The sequence below is a fragment of the Mus caroli genome, chromosome 11 (assembly GCF_900094665.2).
Source record: "Mus caroli chromosome 11, CAROLI_EIJ_v1.1, whole genome shotgun sequence".
In the NCBI taxonomy this organism is placed as follows: Eukaryota; Metazoa; Chordata; class Mammalia; order Rodentia; family Muridae; genus Mus; species Mus caroli.
In genome coordinates, this window is record NC_034580.1 from 97,977,262 (window position 1) to 98,000,343 (window position 23,082).

Below are 23,082 nucleotides of genomic sequence, written 5' to 3' on the forward strand. Positions count from 1 at the left end.
GTGCAAAAGAAAAAACAATATATCAGAGGTCCCCAAAGGCCATGATGAATTATGCAGGCAAATCACAGATTAAGGCTAAGTAGGGGCTGGAGATTGGGTGGGTCTGCAACCTGTGGTAACTGGCACTGGGTAGAAGGGGGAAAAGAGTAAAGGAAAAAGCAGAAGGCCCTCCAAGGCGGAGCTGAGCTCGATGGCCCGCCTCCCACTCCTCCCTTCCTGGCTCCAGCCCGGCAGAAGCTAAAGCTCAGAAGAGCTCCCAATTGCAGGCAACTGCAGTGTCCAGCACCCACCATGAGGCCTCTGGTCCTGCTTTGGGGCTGCCTGGTGCTCCCAGGTGAGAGGGGTCAGAGGTGGCCGGGATGGAGGGGCATACAGATGCAGGCCTGAGCATGCTCTTGTGGTCTGTGGTTACGCCTTCCCTCCACACCATGAGGAGGTGGGGTGGGGTGGAATACATCCCTATTTCACAACCCATCTGCAGCCCAGCAGCCCTGAGCTCAGCACTTGCTGCTCTTGCACCTCAGACCCAGGGTCTTTCTCCCTTGGGTTCCCTGGCTCTGCAGAGCCTCTCTGACCACAGGGCAGCAAGCATACATCCACTTACCCTGTTAGCCCAGCTAACTTGGTTGGATACCTACTAAGTTTGCTTTTTCTTTCTTTGCTTTATTTTTTTTTCTTGCTTTACTTTTTAATTTTATTATTGTTATTATGTGTGTGTGTCTATGTATATGTGTGTGAGAGAGAGAGTATGTGTGGTATATGCATGTATATAATATATATGTATACACACATACATACATACATACACATATATACATACACACATATATACATGCACATACATATGTATAAAATGTGCGTTCATTGCAAAAGGGCAAAGGGCTGGACAGTAAGAAACCACACTGTCACCCACAGGGAGCAAAGCTTTCTTTACTTTTGTAATTTTTTTATCCTTTCTTTCTCCTTGGCAATGCTTGGGGGAGGGGTGGAACCCAGGCCCCGGAGCATGCTAAATGAGCGCTTTGCCACTAAGCTATATCCCCAGCGCTCTCTCCATTTTATACTTCAGACAGACTGGCCTTGAACTTGCTCTGATTCCAAGTAGCTGGAATCAAGAGCGCCCCACCAGGCTGGGTTCATCAGGACACATCTTATAACTGACATCACATCTTGTAACTGACATCAGTTGCTCAGTTGGCCATGTTTGCTTGGTTTTCCCTTCATAATATATAACATTAACTCACACTGTTTTTAAGGTTTTTGTTACATGTGTTTATCATGTGTGTGTGTGCACATATGAGCACACATTAGTCCATGAATGCTGTAATACATGTGAGGAAGGTCAGTGTACAACGTTTGGGAATCTATTCTCTCCTTCCTGAGGTTCGAACTCAGGTTGTCAGGCTTAGCCGCAAGCACCTCTACCCCTCGAGCCATCTGGCCAGCCTGACTTGTGTCTCTCAAATGACATGTTTGTTCTAAGGTTCCCCAGAGGAAGAGAGAACCCTGGGGGTTTTATGGGGTGCCCAAGATGTTCCAACAGGAAAACCTCCCTTCCTCCCCATGAAATGGGAACTTCTGCTCTCGGCCTGGTACTTGGATCCATGGAAATCCCATCTCCTTTCACGCTGCATTTTCAGGTTATGAAGCCCTGAAGGGCCCAAAGGAGATCAGTGGATTTGAAGGTGACACCGTGTCCCTGCAGTGTACCTACGGGGAGAAGATGAAGGAGCACAGGAAGTATTGGTGCCGGCAGGGTGGCATCCTGGTGTCACGCTGCGGTGACATTGTCTACGCAAATCAGGACCAGAAGGTGACTCGAGGCAGGATGTCCATCCGAGACAGTCCCCAAGAGCTCTCGATGACCGTGACCATGAGGGACCTTACCCTGAAGGATTCAGGGAAGTACTGGTGTGGGATTGACAGACTGGGCCGCGATGAGTCTTTTGAGGTTACACTCATTGTCTTTCCAGGTAATGGACTCCTCCCCCTACCTGGGTTGCGGGGGATGTAGAGGAGACTAGGATGGGTGAGAGCATCTGAGCCATGGCTTCAGTGTCCCCATTACAGAAGGGGGCAGTCTTGGTACCAACCTCACCAGGCCTCTCCAGGACGTGGGGAGGGACACCCTGCTGAGCACTGGGGACAACTTAGAGAGGAAGCCTCGGTGTGCCTCTGCACTGGCAAGTCTGCCTGTTAGGAGCTATCCTTGTCATTCTTGGCCTAGACATGTTAGGGGAGACTACCATGGGATGGGGACAAGATGACCATCGCAGGGGACAAAGAAGTACCTGCATGTCCCCTGTGTCACAAATATATCCATAGCCTCCTGAGGTCAGGCCAGCTATGGCTGCACCCCAGGCCCGGCCCACAGTGACCCCTAACCATGCACTGGCCTCTGCACACTGCTTTCACTTTTTATATCTTGGAGGAACCCAGGAGAAAGACAAGAGGAGGCCAGAGTACAGGCAGCCCAGTCTCGGGTCTGTGAGTGCTAGGTAGCTCTCTGAACGACCACTTCTCAAATGGGACACAGAGATTCCAAGATGCTCAGCTTCTGGCCTAAGGTTGAGACAGGAAGCAGAGTGGACATAATTCAAACACAGATCGCTGCCACCTTTATCTCTGTTCAGAAGATGGGCCCAGGAGCCAGGACCCAGTCACCAGTGGGTCTCTGTGACAACTCGAACTGGACAATAACAACAATATCAAAGCCTCACGGGAGAGCATTAGCTTGGCACGCATGAGACCCAGGGTTCCATTCCTTTTTTTGTTTGGTTTGGTTTGGTTGTTTGTTTGTTTTTTTGGTTTTTCGAGACAGGGTTTCTCTGTGTAGCCCTGGCTGTCCTAGAACTCACTCTGTAGACCAGGCTGGCCTCAAACTCAGAAATCTGCCTGCCTCTGCCTCCTGGGTGCTGGGATTAAAGGCGTGTGCCACCATGCCCGGCTAGGGTTCCATTCCTAATGCTGTAGCAATAAATTAACATTGGTGAGTGGGTTCTGTTATCTGAAAGGTTCTCCAATCAATTCCAGCCCTCACCAGTGCAAAATTGTCTAATTTTGATTTGTTTTTGTCTATTTTACCTTTTAGAGAGATGGTTTGATTAGCATTTTATTTATTCATTCATTCATTCATTTTACTTTGTAGACAGTGGCTCACTATGTAGCCCTGGCTGGGCTAGATCTACAGAGATCTCCCTGTCTCTGACTCCTGAGTGCTGAGACGAAGGTCCTACACCACCACACACCCAACATAGCGAGTGTTCTAGTTCTGAGACTCTTGTGTCCATTCTTGCCCTCAGCTTAGTCATTTCTCTGTGTGTGATATACGTGTATTTTCATCCTCCCAAGTTGGAGCTGGCTGGCTTCAAAGGGCACTTTATAGTAACAAAGATGAAGGCTGTGTAGGTGGCTGCCTCACAGTCCCTGGGGACACTGGTCTGCTGGGGCAAACACGTGAAGGAGTGTTTAGCTGAAGTAGAAATGGGTGAAAGGCTAAGGCAGACTCAGGAAGAAATGTTTCACTGAAGCAGACACAGGAGAGAGGATGCTCTGCTAAAGCAAGCACGTGAAAGGACACGTGATGAAGGATTCTTCGCTAGCTAACGGCACTGGGGTCTATAATATTTATGGGTTTCTATTTTGGTAGCAACACTCCAGCATGATTTCTACCTGCCAGCCATTTAACAAACAGCTCCCAGATTTCCTGAGAAGTTAACAATCCAGAGTGAATCAGCCGCTTCCAGGGCCAAGTGAGGCTGGGCACATGTACAATCACTTCCCCTATCCCATATCTCCTGAGGCCCAAGGCAATGGATAACGACTTAGAAACACACAAAGTAAAAGCTACTCTTTATTTACAGAAAATTTTGTCAGCTACTTAGGAAAAAAAACACAAGTGCCAGGCACAGCCTTAGAACAGAAACTAGAGAGCAAGCCCAGAACGTCCAGGCTGGGTGTGGTCAGGAAGACTCAGGGACCCTGGCCCTTGAGAAGTTCCAGCCCCGTAGGAGACCCTGCAAAGTCATAGTCTAGTCAAAGTGACCATTCACTCCCCTGGAGGCAAGTATGGGATAGTGGGGTACACAAAGGAAAGGGTGAATTCTTCCATATTACTGGAGCTTAACTTTTGAGGTGATGATGGAAAATGGGGAGGGGTGGGGCAGAGGCTTTAGGCAGAAATGTAAGCAAATGGTTCCACAGGGAGACAACATGGCAAAGGCACAGCAATAGAAAGGGTGACCCTGAACCCAGGGCATCTCTGAGCGGCTCAGTGAGTCCCACTCAGGGAAACCGATAACATTGACAAGGTGACTTGAAGTCTGAGTGTCAAAGGCCTTGAGAGACACACAAAGTAAGTAGATAGCATTTCAGGCCAGGGCTGCTGGGGGCCACTGACTGCTCCCAAGAAAGAGGTGATAGGATCCGAGGTGTACAGGTGTCCGTGCAAAGAGTGGCGTGAAGGGAACAGGCTGGGGCAGGGGACACACAGTGTTCCAATGAGAGACTAGTGTGGACAGCAGGTGGGGAAGACCTAGGAACTGCTGGGACCTGCCAGTTATGGCTTCTGATTAGCTGGGAAGAGACAAGGCTGGCACCTCTGCTAAGGGGGTAGGAAGGGGGAACTGCCCACTGTGACAATGTCTGCCTCCCCTGAGAGCAGCTTCTCCCTTTCCTCTAGGAAAAAGGGACAATGCTGTCCTTGCTGGCACCTGCTGTCCTTCTTCCCCCACCCCCTCCTTCCAGCCTCTTACACCTACAAGGAGCCTGCAGTCCAAGGCAAAAGCCTGGCAGACTCAGCTCCCAGAACCGAGTGAGTCAATGCCTTTCCTGCCCCTTCCCCATTCCAGAAAATACACAGAGAGGGCCACCCAGATGATCACCCAAACCTCAGAAGCCACAATGGCTCAGGTTTGAATGGGAAGTGGTTACCATTGAGCCCAAAGCTCTTCCTCTAGGATCTGGAGTGAGCCCTGACCTCAGGCCTCATTTTTGCCACCTTTTGACAGCTGAAGGAGGTCAGGTCTTGCTGAAGAATAAGAGTCAGAAGTCAGGTGGGCTGGAGAGATGGCTCAGCTGTTAAGATCACTGACTGCTCTTCTGAAGGTCCTGAGTTCAAATCCCAGCAACCACATGGTGGCTCACAGCCACTCGTAATGAGATCTGACGCCCTCTTCTGGTGCATCCGAAGACAGCTACAGTGTACTTAGATATAATAATAAATAAATCTTAGAGAGAGAGAGAGAGAGAGAGTCAGAAGGCCTGTGCTGAGCAGCCTGGAGAGTTGACTCTTTGGTCAGAGAGGAGGTGACCCTGACCTAGAATAAGAGAACCAGGAAGGTGTCTATGGAGTGGCATAGAACAGGGTCTTGGGGGTAGAGTCCTCTCAAAGAGAAATAGATTATGCATAGATGTGTCTGGCTTGGGTCTTATTGCTCAAAGGGGCCTCACCCAGGCCTCTGCTTGCCTCCTGGGGAGCGTTTTAGTTGAGGATGTCCTGAGAGATTGGGAAGGTTCGTGTTCAAATGTCAGGCTGGGCAGGGCTCAAGGGTCAGGGGAAATGCTGAAGCGTTGCTTTTGGACTTGTAGCTTCTCCTGGTCTCCACCCGACAGTCGTCACGACCAAACAGGGCAAGACAGGGGTCAAAGCCCCTGTATTCACCGAGGCGGCCCCAGCCTGGTCTACAGGAACTTCCCAGGTTCCCCCAGGAATCTCTCCATATGCTGGGAGCTCTTCTCACACAGCAACCCCAGCCCGATCTGCAGGAACCTCCCAGGTTCCCCCAGGAATCTCTCCATATGCAGGGAGGTCTCCTCACACAGCGACCTCTCCTCATGCAGGGAGCTCCCGTCCAGTCATCTGGCCGCCCCTTACCACACCACAGGACTCCAGGGCTGTAGCCAGCAGCATCTCCAAGCCCAGGTGAGTCCATGGGACCCAAGGTCAGCCTTTAACCCTAAGACTCTCTACTTTCCTCCCTCCAGACAGACATGTCCTCTTGTCCTGGCCAGGGCCTGTGGCTCAGGGGGCAGATTTCAGACCTCATTTCCATCCCAGGGACTCTTAAACAGCAGCCCTACTGCCAGGCATGTACAGGGCTATCTGAGGTGAAGGAGCCACCTTGGTCCCAGAACTCACCTTTCTTCCTGCTGAAGCCACCCCAGCTCCAGGGTTTCCCTGGATGCTTTGCCCTGAGCCCTGGATCCCACACAGCTGGATCCCAGCCTGCAACAACAGGTTCTGGGGCTCTATCTAACTCCCAGTTCCTGCTGCAGGTCACTGCTAGCAGGTTTGGACAAGACTGAAAGTGTCCTGTAGGGCTGGGGTCTTTTGTACCCAGGCTACCCCCCAGGCGTAGCACACACTGATGGGCTTTGAGACACGGGCCCCTGGTGCCTTCTGATCTCCTTGGGAGACTAACTAGGGACCTGACTGGATCCTGAATCAAAGCACTGTGCTACCATCTAACCAGTGCTGGTGACACCTGCTCACGGGCCAATGAGTCTTCCTACTTCTTGCCAGATGTAGACGTGCAGGTCTGTAATTCCAACTACTCGGAAGGCTGGGATAGGAAGATCACAAGTTCAAGGCCAGGCTGGGTAACTTTGTGAGACCTTGTCTAAAAATAAAAAGTAGGGCTGTTCGAAAGGCGGCTCAGCCGGTAGAGCTCTTGTCAAGCAAGCCTGTTGATCTGAGTTCAATCCCCAGAACCCACAGAAGGGGAGAGGGAGAGAACGGACTCCCCAAAGTTGTTTCCTAACCTCGGGATGTGCACCTGGCATGCTCTCCCACCCCCAGTCATACACGCAATACTGGTACCAATAATTTTTTATTTTAAAAAAGAGGGCTAGAAATAAGGCTTAATGGCAGAGGGTCTGCCCAACACGTATGAGATCCTAGGCTCAATTCCAATCCCCCCAGTTTTCCCAGCATAACATGGGATGGTTTCTGCTTAGCAAATTGTATAGTTTAGCAGTGAATGTAGCTAGGTACTGTACTAAGATTCATTTTTAGTGGGAGGAGCACTTAGTTTGACATAGGTCTCTTTCGTAGCTCAGGCTACCCTCCAGCTCCCTATGTAGCCAAGGACGACCTTGAAACCCCCGATCTGCCTGCCTTCTCTTCCCAAACGCAAGGACTACAACCATGAATCTCCTCACCCAGCTCTGTACGAAGCACCTTAAACTTCCCAACACGTTTGGTCCTCACAGCCCTGCTTCACAGGAGATGAAACTGGTGGTCTGGAAGGTTAAATCACCTGTCCCTTAAGTGTCTTGAGACCAGGGTTTGAACCCAGGAAGCCTGCTTTGGGGGTTGAAATACCCTGGCAGTCTTAGCCTGGTTGAATTAGATTTCAGGCCGGCTGATCTGGTAACAAACAGCCAACAGGCTCCTTCCGTCTCTCCTCCAGTGTGTCCATCCCGATGGTCCGCATGATGGCCCCAGTCCTGGTACTCTTGTCCCTGCTGTTGGCTGCAGGACTAATTGCCTTTGGCAGCCACATGCTCCGGTGGAGAAAGAAAGGTAAGTGACTGGGGGGGCGGGGAGGGGGAGGCTCATGCACACCTGTGCTACGTCATCAACCTCAGTAAGACAAGCAGACCTCAGTGGGTCTGTCTGACAACCTTGCTATTCTCTGGGCATAGTAGTGCACGCCTTTAATCTCGGCACTAAGGAGGCAGATGTAGGCAGATCTCTGAGTTTGAGGTCAGCTTGGTCTACAGAGCAAGTTCCAGGATAACCAGAGCTACACAGAGAAACCCTGTCTTGAAAAATCAAACCAAAAAAGCAAGCAAACAAGCAAAAAAAAAAAAAAAAAACCAACAACAAAAAAAACCAAACAAACAAACAAAAAAAAACAACCTAGCTGTGAGATAGGCAGCACTGGGAAAAACAATTAAAATGGGAAGTGGGAGTTTTCTGATGTGAAAGTTAAAAGAGCCATGATGAAAGCAAACACCTTCATAGCACTTGGGAGGTGGAGGTGGGAGGGTCAGGAGTGGATACATAGTGAGTTTAATGCTAGCCTGGGATATCTGAGACTATAAACAAACAAACAAACAGAACAAAAGAACTAGCAAAGTTAATTTTAACAAAACAGTTTATTTAATTCAATATACCTGTCATGTCAATTCAACATGGAACCAATATTTAGACATTAAAGAGGGCTGGAGAGATGGCTTAGAGGTTAAGAGCACTGACTGCTCTTCTCAAGGTCCTGAGTTCAAGTCCCAGCAACCACATGGTAGCTCACAACCGTCTGTAATAAGGTATACATGTAGGTAGAACGCTGTAGACGTGGTAATGGTGGTGATGGTGGTGGTGGTGGTGATGAACATTAATGAAACCTGGACATTGCAGTTGTAAGCCTGTGGTCTCAGCTACCCAGCCTGAGGCAGGAGGATCAGTTGAGTCAGGAATCAGAGCAAGCAGCCTGAGCAATACAGCCAGACCCCATCTCAAAACCTCAACGAAACTTGAGGATCGTACCCTACATTCTTTTTCTCATGTTGAGCCTTTGGAAGCGTACATATAATATTTCAAGTGACCACAGTCCAGTGCTGGGTGACAGTGTGGCCTCTGTGCTTGGTGGCACAGGCCAAGCAGATCCGTGTGGGTTGGCTATTTCTTTGGTCTTCTAAAAAGATACATCGCAGTGAGACCAAAACTGCCTGCCTTATGACTAGGAAGTAAAAAGAAGACAGAGTCCCACAGCCCCCCTCAAAGACACGCCCCAATAGCCCAAAGACACGCCCCCATTGAGCAAAGACACGCCCCAATAGCCCAAAGACACGCCCCCATTGAGCAAAGACACACCCCAATAGCCCAAAGACACGCCCCCATTGAGCAAAGACACGCCCCAATATCCCAAGACCTCCCCTAGATACCACCTCTTAAAAGTTTTACCACTTCTCAACAGTGCCAAGTTGAGGACCAAGCATCTAATGGGACAGTTAAGATCCAAGCTGTCCATGTCCCCTGTGTGTGTTCAAGTTCAAGAGGTGAACGCAGTTTCCTGGATCACTGTTCTAGCTCACACAGATCCCAAAGGCCAGCTCCTTCCTACCGGGCTGAGCTAGATAGGGCTTCCTGCCTTAGGGCCTGCCAGCTCTCTCTGGGAAGCCATCATACACCAGTGACACGAACCTGTGCCTTCTGGGAAGGGCTTAAGTCCTTCCTGGCCTCAAGGTTCTTTTTTTTTTTTCTGGGTCTCTTGCAGCTTGGCTGGCCACAGAGACACAGAAGAACGAGAAGGTCTACCTTGAAACCTCGGTAAGGACCCAGTGAGTCAAAGTCTGAGATCAACCCATCTGGAACTGAGGTCAGACTTCGGGGCCCATCTCTGTGCCCACACAGAAGTAGAGCTTGCTCCCAGCCTTAAAGGAATCTGTGGGAGTCTCAGGAGTATACTGTTAGGGTGTGAGCTACATTCAGTATCCGTAGCCATCATCAGCCCTGATTCCCACCTGGTATCAGGCAGCGTCACAAAGAACTACGTGGACATCTTTCCACCAGGCGGTAACCCCTTCCCAGCCCATTTAGAAATCGGTAACATCAGCACTGGAGTGAGAAGGGACCTGGGGATCCCGGGTCTGGCGTTGATATCAGCTCTGAGCCCATTGTACCTGGCTGCAGTTGTTGGAGATTTGATCTCCCAGCCTCTACTTCCAATCCAACCTTTCAGGTCTGGGGCTAGGGACCCCACACCACACCAGAGTACAACAGTCCCTCAAACATGACTCCAGTGTACGTTTACAAAAGAAACTAAGGCCCAGAGAGTACGTAGGTCTGACCCACACTCACACGGCAGCATTCAGATTTCTCAATTCTTCTTAAAGATACGTTTTATCAGTGGGAGCGTTTTGCCTGCATGTGTGTCTTCACACCACATTTGTGCCCAGTGCCCATGGAGGCCAGAAAAGTGTGTGGGGTCCCCTGGAACTGGAGTCACCAACAGTTGTATGCCATCACGCAGGTGCTGGAAACCAAACCCAGGACTCCTGCAAGAACGGCTGGTACTCTTAACCATTGAGCCATCTCTCCAGCCCCAGATTTCTCGATCCTTATAGCTCAGAATATTGTTTCTGATCCTCCAGTGGTCCTGAGAATATACTGGCTTAGCTGATCAAGGACCCAGTTATCAGTGCCCCACCCCCACCCCCCGGGAGCGTGGGGGAATAGTGGAGACAGTACAGAGATCCCTGTGCCCATCTTCCTGGGGAACCAAGCTTTCCAAAGCTATCCTTCGCTGACCTCCAAAGGAAGAAAGGAATTTCCCAGGTTCATGAAACAAAAATCCCACCTTGCTTTGCCTGACGCCCTACCCCAGATCCTCTCAGCTACTTACCAGGGGCAGGCATTCCCACTCTTACTTCCCCAAACATGGAGTCCGGGAAGTGGGGTGGCTATCATCTTCTTTCCTGGCGCCAGTAAGGACAAAAGGCTCCCAGCCAAACCCCCAAGGGGAGGGCCTGGTGGGAACAGGCTCTTCCTTGATTTAGGAAGCAGCTGTTTTTTTGTCTCAGGAAGTGGGACAAGGTCAACAGTGGCTAAGGGGAGTGAGGGAAAAGTCATGGGGCCTGCTACCAGAGGCCACCTTTAAAGCCCAGCCCTCTGGCTGTATGTTGGGAAAAGGGGCTCATCAGGAAAGGGCTGGGGCTCAGGAAGCCACAGTGGGGGTTGTCTCCCCATGGCTACCACTCTGGGCAGGGCTGCTTCCAACCTGGGGTACCTGGGCTCCCCCTGCAGAGGTCGGTAGGGACAAGAAAGAGCCCAGGGCAGTGAGCAGAGGGTCACTGAGTAACAGCTCCATTCTGAGGAAGGCTAGAAATGGATTCCAAAGAGGTCAGAGGCCACAGCCACCAGAACATAGCCAGCTGAGGATGTGTGCTTTGTTTGATCTATCTCCCATTTGGCTCTCTGGAGTCTTTGGCGGAGGTTGGGGAAAGAATAGAGGGGTGGGGACTGGGGATTTTCTCTGCACACACTCGCATCAAAGAAGGAAGAGGACACTTGTCCTGTGAGAGAGCCAAAGGCACTAGGCATGCATAGTGGCCCGCACCTGACATCCAGCACTCGGGAGACTGAGGAGAGAGGCCTGCCACTCAAGGCAAGCCTGGGGTGCTCATGACAGAGACAGAGGCAGTGGAGGGTAGTACATGCTTGATTCCTCACCCTTTCTATCAGAGCTGGCAGTATTACTTCCTCCATTTTATAGACACAGCAGCAGAAACACAGAAATAGAATTCTAAGCCCACAAGCAACTCAGCCTGAGAAAATCAGAACTAGACCACTCTCCAAGGTCTGTGAGGCTGGCTGCTGTAGCCCGCATTGAAGTGCAAGGGCTGGAACACTCAGGTCGTATGTGCTGCCCAAAGCCGATCTCCCCAGACTCCAGAAAAAGAACCAGCCTTCATCCCTAAGTACGGGGTAGCCACAGACCAACTGCCTCCTGTGCTGTTTGTATTTGGGGAATCTTTGAGGCCCGTGAAAAAGAACAGACAGCCCGGTGTTCTCTCTGGTTGCAAGCAAAAGAAATAACTCGAGTAAAACAAACCATCCCAGGAGCTCCTGTTCACTGGACAGGGAGATGCTGCCTAGAGACTGGAGGCTGAATGTAGCTCACTCGGGTAGCGTGCTTGTCAAGTGTGCTTGTACGAAGCCAGTCAGCGTAACCTGGGTGTGGTGGTGCCCAATCTGTAACACCAACACTCAGCAAAGTAGAGACGTGAGAATCGGAAGTAAGTTCAAAGTCATCTTCAGCTACAAACTAGGATTTGAGAGACCCAGTCTCAGAAGACAAAGCCAGGTATGGTGATGTGTGCCTTTAATCCCAGTATCCAAGAAGTTCGTGGATCTGTGTGAGTTCAAGGCCAGCCTAGTCTATTTAGCCAGTTCCAAGTCAGTCAGGGTTATATACTGAGGCTTTGCCTTTAAAAATAATGTTATCTGGAAAATATGACCCTGGAGGGGGGGGGGGAACACGTATTCTCATTTTATGGCCGAGAAAATGGAGCTCCTGAGAGTTCGAAGCTTGCCAGGGGAACACCCGCATGTAGGATGTTGTGTGACCACAGAACGGTGACCTTTCTCTTGGATGTTCCAGGCTTGACTCTAGACCATTTATCCTGCCAAGAATGGCCTGTTCTGAGTTCTGATCAAATCTTTCAGCTACCAGGGAACGGCTGGACCACTGAAGACTCGACGATAGACCTTGCGGTGACTCCTGAATGTCTCAGAAACCCTAACCCTTCTGCTGTGCTCTCTCCTGAGACACAGAACCTCAGTCAGGTGTGCGCAGAAGGGCTCTTTCTTCAGAAGCCACACCATCTGATACCTTTGAGATAATGAGGACAAGCCGGGGAGGGCTCTTTCTTCAGCATCCTCTGCCTGCCCCAGAAGCTAACGTCCCACATCGGTCCACCTAGCCTATCAAAGCCATACTTCCACGCCATTTTGCCAACCTCCAAATTTCACGTTTTCCCTTTCCATGTTCAGAAAACCCTTTAATTAGCTTACTAGATGTCAGTTTAAACAGCTCTCGGCTGAGTCAGGCATTGTGACCCATGTTTGTAATCCCAATGTTTGGGAGTCTGTGGTCCAAGGGAGGAGCTGGGGGATGGGAAGCCAGGCTACCTGGTGAGACCTTGTCTCAAAAAAGCTTACACCACATACAAATGAGATGGGGCTAGGGAGGCTCTGCAGCGCCCCCTGCTGATGACACTAGAAAAGCTTGCGAGACCTCCTCACCACCAGGCTCCACTTTTCAACCTCGATGTCATCTCTCCAGTCTACAGAGGAGGAAGAGGCAGCTCGTTCCCTGGACAACGACGAGGAGGACGTGATGGCACCCCCTCCCTTGCAGACGTCTGCGGAGGAACTGGCCTTCTCCGAGTTCATCTCTGTGTAATTGCAGAATGCCCCGTGGTCGGTCAGGGTTTGTGAAGCTGAACAGCTGAGTTCTCATGAATTCTTGGGTTCTACTCATAGCCCACGGCTCTGTCCACCTTTCTTCCGGCTCCCTTTCATGCCCCAGATGGAGAAGTGTCTTGGTCCCTGAAGCCCAGGATGGTACTTAACAAGTCCAGCCAGAGGCTGGAACCTCCCACATATTCTAATCCCTGGGAAGAGTTAATGGGTGTGTGGGCCTTCAGCAGGGCCTAGCCAGGCTCCATGGATGAGGGCTGAGTTTGTGTGCGTTCCAGGAAATTCCCTGGGCATGGGTACCCAGCAACAGTCCCGCCTCCCATCCTCTGAAGATCCCACCTTCACCTCCCTCTAATTCTCCTGTATCAGTTGCTATGGAGGAGACAACATATGTGTGTCTATGAAACACCTGCATCCTGATAAAAATAATTAAAACAAAATTCTGCAGACCCATCAAGACTCACCGAACCATCTCTAGAGCAGGGCCCGGGACTCCACAGTTCTGACAAGTGACCCTGCCATTCCTACCCTTGGGTCTGATGAATCCTCAGCCCATTTTAGCTAGAATCTTCCTTCCTTCCTTCCTTCCTTCCTTCCTTCCTTCCTTCCTTCCTTCCTTCCTTCCTTCCTTCCCTTCCTTTCCTTCCTTTCTTCCTTTCTTCCTTTCTTCCTTCCTTCCTTCCCTGTGGGGTTTCCTATATGCTTCCTAGACCTAGATCATGACAGTACGGTCCCAGTAGGCGCTTCCTGATGCCTCCCTGGTCAGACACTCTAATGGTGACAGCCAGCCCAAGGCAACCAGGGATCAGCTGTCTTTCCATTCTCCTTCCCCAAGGCCCTGTATCCCTTGCTTTGGTAGGACATTGGAGGAAGTCTCGCCATCATTCCTGTCCAGAGTGGTTACTCCTCCATAGGGTCTGGAGGCTGAGGGAGAGGAGGAGGAGGAGGAGGATACCAGAGTGGGAAGGGGGCGGGGGGGGGGGACAGAAGACACTAGACTCTAGTTACTAGAGGAGAATACTAAATCCAGTACTGTTGAGTGAGGGAAAGATGAACTGGCTCAACTATTTTTTTTTTCCTTTTTCTATTTTGTTTTGAAAAGTAAGATGTTGGGAAGGGAGGTGTTCAGAATATAAAACAGAAATGTAGGGAGAATACAAAAGAAGTGCTGTTTCTAGGATCATCTATAACCTCACCAAGCCTTGTTGACGGCTCTGCCTGAGCTTGCAGGACCCCCTCCCCTCCCCTCCCCTTCTGGTATTTGCAGATGCTCCGTTTACAGAGGGGTCCTCTCACCATGCACAGCCCACTGCGCATCCCACGCTGTCTCATCATAAGCATCCCTCCGTGTTCTATGAACTTTGTACAATAAACTTTCTCAGCTGTGTAGTATTTCAGCATATGGGTGTGCCTCCATTTACCAAACCAGTTCTCTCTGCCACTAGCCGCTTTAAATTTGCAGCGTGAGTGGCTGGAGAGATGGCTCGGGGGTTAAGAGTGCTGACTGATCTTCCAAAGGTCCTGAGTTCAATTCCCAGCAACCACATGGTGGCTCACAACCATCTGTAATGGGATCTGATGCCCTCTTCTGGTGTGTCTGAAGACAGCGACATGTGCTCATATACATAAAATTTAGAAAATTAAAAAGAGAATCCCCTGAATTGTAAAATGGCACAATTGCTATGTGTCACATTTTAAAATGATATTTTAAAAAAGCTAATTTAAAACAAAGAAACAAACAAACAAAAACTAGTAACGAGAAAAGTCAGGTGTGTTGGCACATGCCTTTAATCCTAAGATGTAGAAGCAGGTGGATCTCTGTGAGTTCGAGGCCAGCCTGGTCTACAGAGTGAGTTCCAGGTCAGCTGGGACTGTGTAAAGATTCTATCTCAAAAGAGAAAAAAAAAAAGAGGGGGATAATAACTTATTTCAGATTATCTGTCTTTTATTTAGGAAAATACCTTGATACTGATTGGAAGCTAGAAAGAAGTTCCATCCATCCCAAACGTGGGGGTAGGGGGGATTAACCATGCCAACAAACCTGGTCACACATTCGAATCACTTAGGGAGCTTCTAAAACAAGGAGTGGCAGAGAGACCTGCTGCTTGCTGCCCACGAATCCCGAGCACAGAGGAAGACTGCACTTCACTTCCCAGCCTTCCATTCAGTATCCTGGGGCTGGGACGAGGTTTTGCTGTCCAGGTAGCCTTAGAGAATCCACAGTGCTAATGGTGGGGTGGGGTGTCACCATTCCCTCCTGAAGAACTCCAGGTGTGGAGGAGTGTGGATCCCCTGGACCACATACACTCTGGGGTGGTGGTTGCTCTTCTGGGGATCAAAAGACAATTTGGGCACCTAGATCCCATGAGCAGTAGCACTGAGAGACTGGCGCTTGTACAGAGTCTTGGGAGGTAGGGGTGTCTGCAGAAGGCCACACAAGTCCCAGGTGGAGTCGTGTGAATTGACCATGAAGTCCCTGAGTCCACGCCTCCCCCCTCCCCCGTGCTCACCAGCCCCCAGGCATAGGAACTTAGAAGGATCCTCGTGTGCAGGTAAGAGGAGGAAGTCGCCACAGTAGACACACAGAGGCATGCCAGTCAATCTTCCATTCTGGAATAATTTATGCTGTATTCTTGAACCCTAGCCTTCTCCCAAAACCATATCCTCAACCCCAACCAAAGACACACAGAGCCAGGAACACTTGCTGTCACGTTTAATCAAAGGAAAAGAAGGAAACTTAAAAACTAGATGGCTGGGGGTGGGGAGTCGGGGAGACAGAGGGACAGCAATGGGCTGGGATGGAGTGTGGACCATGGCGGGGGCGGCAGGGTCCTCCTCCTCCTGAGGTCCCCAAATACAAGAGGCCACGGTGGGAGGAAGGGAGGGACGACAGAGTCACAGAGTGAGCTAGCTTGGTGGGCACGAACATGTTCTAACACGTGCCAGGTGAGCTGAGGAGGCTCACAGCCTCTGTTCCCTCCTGGCCAGTGCATGGACGGGTGGTAGAGCCAGGCTCAGTGGGAGAGAGAGGTAGGAGGCTGTTCAGAGAGAAGGGGCCCTTGTACATTACTAAAGAGGAGGATATGGGGGTTGGTACCACACTGGAAATCCAGGGAGGAACTAGTACCAACTCTCCAGCATGGTGCCCACCAGATCTCTATCAGAGGCCGTGGTCTTTTGGTTGGGGAACTCTGTGGGTTAATCAAGGGGGATTGGGGGCTGTCACAGATGCTTCTCTGAGCCTGCGCTCATCCTCCAGGGGAGGAAGGAACTGGCAAGGAGGGCAGTCCCCTTTGGCTAAGTAAGGGTCAGGGGTCACAGCAAGATATTGAAGGAAAGGACATTGATTGACTAAAGGATAAACCACAGGTAGGTGCTAGCAGAGCTATGCAAATGAGCAGCGGGCGGAGGGGGCCCACCTCTAGTCTCGTCTGCACATCTGATGCCAATACAAATGAGATTCCTAATATAATAAATATATTTCTAGCATTTGTAATAAATATTCTGTCTATTCTCCCTCCCTCCCCTTCTCTAGGATATGGGCACACAGTGGTTCAGGGACAAGCTTAGGCTGACAATGCAGCAAAGATTGATGCTTGGGAGAACTGGGAGGCACAGAGTGGAGGTGCCAGGGGGGGTCTCCTGTGAGAACATGGGGCCCCTCAAGAATGAGGAATGAAATGTCTCCAGATGTCATGGATGGGGTTCTTAGAAGGATTATCCTATCTTACAAAAATCACCCTCCCCAAGGGCTAAAGGCTGGTACTGAGGACGAGGGAAGATGGGAGGGTAGAGGATGATCCAGGCTCTGGAGTCTGGAATGGGGGATTGTAAGACATGGTGGAGTTGAGGGGAACCTATAAGGGGACCTCAAAGAGCCACCTTCAAGAGAAGGCAATCCTCTGACCCCCCTCGAACTCAACCAAATGTGTGCATATGCATGTGCGACACATACACACACACACACACCCCAAGGCCAGAAACACAGACCAGCACCACAGCAGGCAGTGCCACAGACTGCCCAGCCTGCAGTGCCAATGGTACCCCCTGGAGCTGTGTGGCAAGTGCCACTAAAGCTAATCTGTTTCCAAGCCCCCACTCACAGTCTCCCCGCCCCTCATAAGCCCTAATGCCAGCGGTTCACCCAGATCCCTCCAGTGAAAAGCCTGAAGTGAATAAAACCTGCTGCGGGCTGTGGAGCCTGGGGGTACTTTGGGTCCCAACATTAGAGGGTTCAGCTCTCTAGGCCCTATTGTCAACCGGGGCTGAGTCCTATTGCTACCCACCAGCCGCAAGTCTGAGGAACAGGGCTTACAAGAGAGACACATTGAGAAAGTCTGTGGAGAGACTTTGGCAGTGAGAAGCTTGGAGTGAGGGAGGGACCAGTCTATGTTTGCTCCTCATGGAGCTGAGACCTGCATCGCCAGCTGCAGCAACTGGCTCATGATGGGGTGACCCCAGCCTCTAAAATGGCCCAGGCTGGCACTATTACCTGGGTCTGCCTAGCTACCAGTGGTCTGGGAACCTGGCCATATAAGAACAGCCCAAGGCTGTTCCTCGGACTATCGTAAGGGGTGGGAGGGGCCAGGGAGCAGGGTGGTTGTAGCCAGTCCAGAGGAGAAAAAGGCGGCAGTGTCACGAACCTCCTGACCACAAGGTCCCAAGCAGCTCTGTTCTTCCCTGGACTGGGAATTACAGGAGTGATCTGAGACGCTCCTGGACACAACATGATCCTTAGAAAAGGGTGTCTGGTGGCCGGTAGACACGGGGAGTGGGCAGCACCTGGGTACAGAGGTACCCCATGAATACCTACGTCCCTGGCAGTGCACACCTCTATACTGAAGCCAGCCCCTGCTGGGAACTGCGGTCCAGGGAAAACCAGAGATGGGGACGAAGACCATTAGCAGGATGGGGGAGTATCACAGGTGGAGTGGAAGTCGGATTCCCAACCAGGCAGTAACAAGGTCCAGAGCAAGCCTCTCAGTACACCCAGCTCACAGGCACCCACTGGGGCTCCGTGCGAAGTTTCTCCATGGCAGTCTGGAGCTCACGGAAGGTCCTCTCCAGGTTGCTGTTGACCAGGCTGAGGTCGAAGTAATGCCCATAGCCCCTCTGGATGCGGCTGCTCTCCTCCACTGTCCGCCTCAGATCTGCCTCCTGTCCCCCCCACAAGGAGCTTCGGTCAGCGTCTCCAACTCAGTTCCACCATTAGAGGGATCTACAATCTGCCTACCTCACCCCAACGTTCAGCCACAGTGACACAGATCGATCCCCTGTTACCCCCTAGCTCTGCTCCTGCATCCAGCCCGGATGGATGGAAGGCAGGGAGGGAGGGGAGGAGGGCGAATGGGGGGAAGATAGAAGGAAGGAAGGAAGGAAATATGGTGCTGTAAATGACAAGGTGGGGCACTAACCATTAAGCCACCCACGGGCTCTTCGCCACAGCCCCATAAGGGAGGATCAATCGTCTCCCCCTAATAACACAAAGCTCAGATACTAAGAGGTCACAGTGAGTGGTTATTTCAATAGGGATCTGCCTGCTTCCAGACAACGATCCAAGTCTGACCAAGGCCCTTACTGTAGCTATGAGGTAGCATCAGGACCTACCAGGTACCAAGACAATCCCACGCACAAACAAGTTAACTCCCACCCCAGATGTAAGGAAGATCTCTGGGAAGGGACTGGACAACTAGCTGTGTCCCAGAGGCCCTAGCTGCATTGGTCAGGGCCATGGTTCCCAAGGCCAGAATTAGGTCATCAGAAGATGCAAGCCCAACCTAGAAGCTGTCCTAACAGGCATGGGGCAGAGTTCGGCAAGCCCTGTTCCTGGGGGAATGCTGTGTCAAGGTCCAAGTTTCTTCCAGAAACTTTCCGTGACCATCTCTGTCCCCCAGACCCCCCACTGGCCCTCTAGGACTCACTCTGTCTGTACAGTGCACCACATAGTAGGCCTGAAGTCAGGTCTGTGTCCTTGGCTCCACCTAAAACTTTGAGCACTGCTTTCTCCTTTTCACTTGTACAAATGACTGCCCGAAATCCTACCTCTTGAGCTACTCCACCCCAAGCCGCCAGCAACCCCCTTCCCAGCAGTTCCGAGGCCCTCACCGTCAACTGCTTAGTGGACACGCCGCTCTCCAGCGCAGCCCGGTTCATGGCCCTCAGAGTCTCATAATCAGGAGCCTCTATGAACACCACGTAAGGGACAAACTCAGCTGTCCTCAGGACCTTCACCGCCTGCAGGAAAAGAAGGTGGGCGCACATCTTTACGTGTACTGGGAACAGGAAGGATGTGTGGGTGACGGGATGGGCACCTGCCTGGGGTTCTGGGACCTGCATCCTGAGAATGGGAAGTTGCTGGTAGAGGGCAGCCATCCGACCTACTGAAGGGGATCTAGGTGCGCTGGGGAGTGTGGGAAGAGGGCTCTGACAGACAGGAACCGGAAGAGCTATAAGTACCTGCGGGTTGACATCCAGCACGCACACCTTGCCAGAGGCAACAACGCCCCGGATGGAGTCGATCCGTGTGCCATACAGGTTGCCCTCATACTCGCCATGTTCTAGGTAGCGCCCGGCTCGGATGTCAGCCTCCATCTCCCCACGGGACACAAAGCTGTAGCCCTGCCCGTCCCGTTCTGAGTCCTTGGGCCTCCGAGATGTGTCTGGAGAGGGAAGGCAGGGCTAACTGGTGAGTCAAGTCACCCCACCTAAAACATCCACACGTGGGTTCCTTGGGGGTTGTGTGATCTTGGCCCTAAGGCATAGCTTCCAGGAATCACCTCCCATCCCCACCTCCTGCGGTCCAATCACTTGGAAGCCCTAACTGCTGGAAGGCCACATACAGTTTGATCCTGTTTCACCAGACCCGAGGTAGACACTCACTTAAAACAACAACAAAACAAACAGCTTTTTAGAAGTAAAACCCTGAGAAAAGAAATCCTGATATAAATAAAGCCATCCCCTTCACTGGATCCTGAGTCTGCAGTTCCCCCATCTACCCACAGAGGGCGCACACTACACACCCAAAGGAACCACCTGACCTCGTGTGTCCCCAAGATGCTCTCTCAGTGCTGCTCAGCACCCCTCCACGACCATTCCCTCCTTCCCCCTCACCCCACCTCGGACACATCCACCCTCGCACCTCCCGCTCCACGGCCCTCACTCACAGGGCACCGTGGTGCCATAGCGGTCTGGATCCCACAGAATGAGCTTGTTTTTCAGGCTGCGCCGGCCCACACCCTGCGCACCAATCAGCACCAGGGTTTTCCTGCGGAATGGGGGCATGCGGGCCACCTCCTCATAAATGAGCAGCTCATGGCGGTCAAACTCTGGGGACAGAGAGATGGAGCCGCTCACCAGGCTGCCCCGTTGGGGAGGGGAGGAACTCTCTCAGAATGCGTCAAGGGTTAAAAAAAAAAAGCAGCCAGGAAAAAAAAACGGGAACTGGGCAGGGCTAGGATCGAGGCTGGCAGTATCAGAGGCAGGGAAAACTCACTGGTCACTTGTGAGGAAGAGAGATATGACATATTAGGCAACTGGGACAAGAATTAATACCCACCTGCATTCTTGGTGGTCAAATACATCATTCGCTTCTTTTTCTTTCCTGAAAGGCTGCCACATAGGGTCCCTGGCCACAAGGAAATAAGTAAGCAAACAAGCTGGGCCATGCCAGGTCTGAAACCGGGGCCTGAGGAGAAGGAGGGGACTTCTACCTGAGGTCGGGGTCAGTTCCAGGTCCCGCTTGACAAATGCTTTCCGTTTCTCCTCCAACAGCTGGCTGGGGATGAGGCCCGCACTGCCGCCTTCTACGTGGCATGCCTGAAACGGCACATGCCAAAGACCTGCCTGGGTAAGAGGACCCTTCCCAGCACCGTACTTAGAGATGTTTCAGGAGTGCCCCAGGCTCACCTGCCACCAGTTGGCATCGTCTTGGTTTACAATCTGGAGCAAGTCCCCCGCGTTGAAGCGCAGGCCCGCCTCCTTGCAGGGGCTGAGACTGTCCCGGGCAGGGTCATAGTCGAAGTGGCATTTAACAAATACCTGAGCCCAGGGATTTGGAAGGAGTCAAACAGAGAGCTGGGCCACTCCCTCCTGGCCACTCCCCCTCCCTGGAGGAGTGAGACCTCCAGGGTGGCCTACCCTGCCTTGCTGATACTCTTTCTTGGGGATTGGAACTAAGAGATTCAGATTGGGCGACTGAGAAACTACCCAAGGCTGGGTCAGGCCTCAGGCAAAGGGAAGCCGGCCCCATGGAGGGGTCACTTAATCCTGTATTCTTCCTTCCACCCTCCAGGAGGACAGAGCTCTGAGTTCAAAAGCCAAGGAGGAGGTGAACAGAGCCCCAGTCCACCAATGAGGAAGCTGCTACCAGGGCAGGTGAGAAACCACACCTTACACAGATCTGAGGGGTGAGCTCTTGCATACATACAAGGTGCAAAGTCTACAATGATCTGCATCCCTTTGCACACTCAGGACACTCAAGACAATCTCTTGAACACTCAGGTAGAACCTCCTAGTCACAGACGCTCACATGTCCCTTGCACACATGCGTGAATGCCTACATGTAAGACAGGTTAACGCGTGGTTATGTGTCACACTTAGAGGCTGTGTGGCATAACGAGTGGCGCCTGCCTGGAGGTCCTGCTTTCCCTTAGGTGAAGAGCAAGAGGCCTAAGACTTCAGTTAAGAGGCTCAGCGGTCCCTCGAGCTGGGCGAGGCCATCCCTGGAGTGGGGCGGGGCCATCCCTGGAGCTGGGCGGGGCCGTTCCTTGGGCATCGAGCTGGGCGGGGTTCAGGCAGAGGCCCACCTGTCTGGGCAGGTGGGGTTCCTGGTAGCTGGGCAAGATCTTGAGGATGACACTGCCACTGGCACTGCGCAGGAGCTCCTGCAGTGCCCGGGGATCGCTGCCCACTGGCTGCCCATTCACTTCCTTGATGATGTCACCGACGTGCAGCAGACCTTGCTGAGCCACCATGCCCCCGTGCAGAATGCGGGCAATCACCAGCTCACCACCCTCCACTCGGAATGTCACACCCTGAAGGATCAAAGGAGTGCCTAGTAAGGCTAGCTCTGTCTTCAAATGGGGCTCCTGGTGGTCCTCCCATTGCTGTCCCCACCCTCATCTCCACTCAAAAAGTTCTCTACTCTTGTCTCAGTTCTTATAGAAACAGCCTGGAGAGCATCCTGAGAGAGAATGAGTGTGTGTGTGTGTGTGTGTGTGTGTGTGTGTGTGTGTAGTATGTGTGTGATGTGTGTGTGTGTGTATAGTATGTACTACTTATGGTATGTGTATGTGTGTGTATGGTATGTGTATATTGTGTGTCTCCATATGTATAGTGTGTGTATTTGTATGTATGGTGTGTGTGCATATGTGTAGTGTGTATGGTATGTATGTATGGTATATGTATAGTGTGTTATGTATGGAGTATATGTGTGTATACTGTGTGTGTGTACAGTGTGCGTGTATGGTGTGTATTTTTTGTGGTGTGTATAGTGTGTGTATATATATTTGTGTGTGTACTGTGTATTTATGGTGTGTGCATGTGTATATAGTATGTGTGTATATCCATATGTATAGTGTGTGTATGTGTATAGTGTATGTATGTATGGTATGTGTATATATTTATGTGTGTATGGTGTGTGAGTGTGTAGTGTGCATTTTTGGTGTGTGTATGGTATGTGTAGATTGTGTGTGTCCATATTTATAGTGTGTATGTATGGTGTGTGTGTGTATATATGGGGTGTGTGTGCACGCGTGTGTGCATGTGTGTGTGGTGCATGCTCCTAATTCCTGCAGGTACTCCCTAGAGCCAACCTGGGCCTCTCTTCATCTTTAACTCCTACCTGTTCTTTCGCAGTGCCCTCTCCCCGACAAGCCTCTGGCCCTCACCAGGTGTTCTCCTGCAGTCTTCCGAATGCCCACCATGCGCACTGCATCAGGAGGTACTGGCTGGTTGCTAAACGTGGGATCCAGGCCTGGGCTTGGGGGTGGTGTCTCATAGGTCTTTGAAGCCACTGAGTCATGTGTCTCTAGGAGGGACTAAAGGAAGGACCGGAAGAGAAGGAATAATGTGGAAATGCCCAGTGCTGGCTTCCAGACCAGATTCCAGCTAGGAAGCTGCCCACCGCACCCCTCCCCACCCCCAGCAGCCAGCAG

General features: G+C 51.5%; 2 protein-coding genes across 7 annotated transcripts in view; one reads left to right on the top strand and one right to left on the bottom strand.

Moving 5' to 3' along the window:
• The first annotated feature begins 217 nt into the window (after nucleotides 1–217).
• Cd300lg (CD300 molecule like family member g) lies at nucleotides 218–14,325 on the top strand. 4 transcript variants are annotated; one of them, XM_021176534.2, is made up of 8 exons: nucleotides 218–334; nucleotides 1,641–1,973; nucleotides 4,682–4,813; nucleotides 5,590–5,923; nucleotides 7,413–7,525; nucleotides 9,222–9,274; nucleotides 12,173–12,292; nucleotides 12,792–14,325. In XM_021176534.2, the coding sequence occupies exons 1-8, from the start codon at nucleotides 292–294 to the stop codon at nucleotides 12,909–12,911; spliced, it is 1,248 nt and encodes a 415-aa protein (XP_021032193.1). In that variant the 5' UTR covers nucleotides 218–291; the 3' UTR covers nucleotides 12,912–14,325. The 4 variants fall into 4 exon arrangements, with proteins under 4 accessions (XP_021032193.1, XP_021032191.1, XP_021032192.1 ...); XM_021176532.1 differs by lacking the exon at nucleotides 4,682–4,813; XM_021176533.1 differs by lacking the exon at nucleotides 4,682–4,813 and having other exon boundaries at nucleotides 5,842–5,923.
• Nucleotides 14,326–15,624: 1,299 nt separating this feature from the next.
• Nucleotides 15,625–23,082, bottom strand: part of Mpp2 (membrane palmitoylated protein 2) — a 32,478-nt gene continuing 25,020 nt past the window's right edge. For 2 of the 3 annotated variants that reach the window (XM_021176838.2, XM_029484244.1), the window contains exons 5-13: nucleotides 22,816–22,965; nucleotides 21,733–21,960; nucleotides 20,834–20,965; nucleotides 20,638–20,743; nucleotides 20,484–20,552; nucleotides 20,092–20,253; nucleotides 19,385–19,587; nucleotides 19,034–19,162; nucleotides 15,625–18,085 (exon numbers count right to left, since the gene is read on the bottom strand). In XM_021176838.2, the coding sequence (XP_021032497.1) occupies nucleotides 17,909–18,085; nucleotides 19,034–19,162; nucleotides 19,385–19,587; nucleotides 20,092–20,253; nucleotides 20,484–20,552; nucleotides 20,638–20,743; nucleotides 20,834–20,965; nucleotides 21,733–21,960; nucleotides 22,816–22,965 (1,356 nt within the window). In that variant the 3' untranslated portion in view covers nucleotides 15,625–17,908. The remainder of the gene's footprint in view (nucleotides 18,086–19,033; nucleotides 19,163–19,384; nucleotides 19,588–20,091; nucleotides 20,254–20,483; nucleotides 20,553–20,637; nucleotides 20,744–20,833; nucleotides 20,966–21,732; nucleotides 21,961–22,815; nucleotides 22,966–23,082) is intronic. The other variant, XM_029484245.1, reaches the window with a different exon arrangement.